The sequence below is a fragment of the Malus sylvestris genome, chromosome 10 (assembly GCF_916048215.2).
Source record: "Malus sylvestris chromosome 10, drMalSylv7.2, whole genome shotgun sequence".
Taxonomy (NCBI): Eukaryota; Viridiplantae; Streptophyta; class Magnoliopsida; order Rosales; family Rosaceae; genus Malus; species Malus sylvestris.
The window spans coordinates 24,801,762-24,803,778 of NC_062269.1; the positions used below are offsets into that span (position 1 = coordinate 24,801,762).

The 2,017-nt window shown below is 49.1% G+C and overlaps 1 protein-coding gene across 1 annotated transcript; it reads right to left on the reverse strand.

The window, feature by feature from the left end:
- Positions 1-231: 231 nt before the first annotated feature.
- Positions 232-1,622, reverse strand: LOC126587074 (protein EXORDIUM-like 5). The gene has a single exon (XM_050252049.1). The coding sequence runs from the start codon at positions 1,557-1,559 to the stop codon at positions 510-512; it is 1,050 nt and encodes a 349-aa protein (XP_050108006.1). The 5' UTR covers positions 1,560-1,622; the 3' UTR covers positions 232-509.
- Positions 1,623-2,017: the final 395 nt, after the last annotated feature.

Sequence of the window (2,017 nt, forward strand, 5' to 3'; positions counted from 1 at the left end):
ATGTTTGAATCATATCACTTACTCTCCGCTGTTTTGCTTGTTTATGCCATAAATTAAGAGTGCATGCATGAATTTATTGTTAAATTGGTTAGAAATTAGAATAGTGAATTTCACTTTTACATTCAAGATTGCATCTCTCATTCATATTTTGAATCGGTTTAAATATATGTTGAATTAAATAAAAATAAAATTAGTGACATGAACCCTTACAAAAATTAAGAGTGAATAAAATTGCCAATGCAAATTTCATTCAAATGGGAGAAATATAGATATAAACATATATGAACATATGGTATAAAAATTCGAAATAACCTAACTAAACTAACCCACCAAAATACAAAACAAAAAATTCAAGAAAATTACAATAAGCTCAAGCAGAGCTTACTTTATCCTCCAGCACCCCCACCACTGCCACCACCAGCACCACCGCCACCCAGATTCTCTCAACCTCCAACTATCTATAACAAAATAATACAAATTTCTATCTTTTTTTTTCTTTCAAATTTAATCTAGTCCAAAGCATTAGGCCCAGCACAGGCCTTCAAAACAGGACTCCAAATCCACTGCAACAAAAACTTCCTCCCTTTGCTTCCATTCACATTGAACGTCCTCCCTTCCCGATCCCTCATCACCTGCCCAATGTACCCGCCGCCGCCACCGGTCCCATACAACCCTTCGCACAAGTCCCCAATCTCCGTTGGCGCCGTTGGGTCCTCCCCGGCGTACCACGCATTCACCAGCGGGTTGGACGAGAGCTCAGCGAGCTCGTGCCCAATCACGCTGATCATCCCGTCCACGCCAACGTCCCTGTTGGGCGGCGACAGCGCCCCGGGCCCGCCGCCGCCCATGTACCCCGGCACTGCGAACGGGTAGGCGCAGACCTCCGGGCACTGCTTGCCGGAGTTTCCGATCCAGGCGTATGGCAGAGTGTAGCCCACCATGGAGGGGAAGGTGAAGTAATGGAACCCACAAACGGCTCGACAAAAGTCCTGAACAGTGACGTCCTCGGAAGTGAGGATTAGGTAGACGCCTTGCTTGTGATCGACGGGGAAGGGGGCGGATCGGACGGCGGAGGCGATGACCTGCTGAACTGAGAGGCGGGTGAGGTGATTCCCGTGGGAGTACTTCATGTCGGAGTACTGGCCGGCGACGACGACGGCGCGTGAGACATTGGCGCCGGTCTGGTCGGTGTAGAGGGAGACAGTTCGCCACCACTCGGCGACGGAGGGGGAGGGGGAGGCGGAGGGAGCGGCGGAAATGGAGTGGATGAAGTCGGTGATGAGGAGCTTCTGGGGCGCGGCCCACTTGCCGTACCAGATGAGGTAGATGTTGATGGGGGAGGAGGAGAGGACGGGGCCCATGTGGTAGCGGAGGTCGACGAGGTTGGAGGAGCCCTCGAATTTCTTATTGGAGGAGAGGGTGCGGGGAGGGAGCTTGGGGTTGAAGAGCTCGTGAGTGTTCAGGGTTTGGACGGAGGGAGTGGCGGCGGCATTGGCGAAGACGGTGGTGGTGGTGGTGAGGAGGAGGAGGAGGAGGGAGGTGAAATTGGTGAGCGGCATTGTTGGGGTGCGGGGGATGGAGAATTGGAGAGAGGGGAAGGGAGGAGAGGGGGTATATAAAGTTGAGACAGTGAGAAATGGAGTGGGAATGGGGCTGGAGACAGCTGCAAACCTATGTGGGCACAGAAGACAGAGAGACAGAGAGAGAGGGAGCGATATTTACTGTGAGTGAGTGAGAGTGGGTGTGTCACTGTCTCTCTCTCTCTCCCGTCTGTACTGGAAAACCGGGAATCGGTATTTTGAGCGGTGAGTTTTTGTTTTCCTTGTGTTTTTAAATTTTTCAACACGAAGAGAATACGTGAGACAAAAATAATGTGTAATTTGATGCAAATTTTTGTTCCTCAAAGGAATATATTGTCTCTAATGAGAGTCTTTACACAATAAATCCGAAATTCAAGGTTTATATAATTGAAACCGTTGATCTCCAACAATAAAAAAGCAAAAAAATTCATAATCAG

Bases quoted from the DNA above. Each gene is read 5' to 3' on its own strand.
- LOC126587074 (XM_050252049.1), bottom strand. From the start codon at position 1,559: ATGCCGCTCACCAATTTCACCTCCCTCCTCCTCCTCCTCCTCACCACC.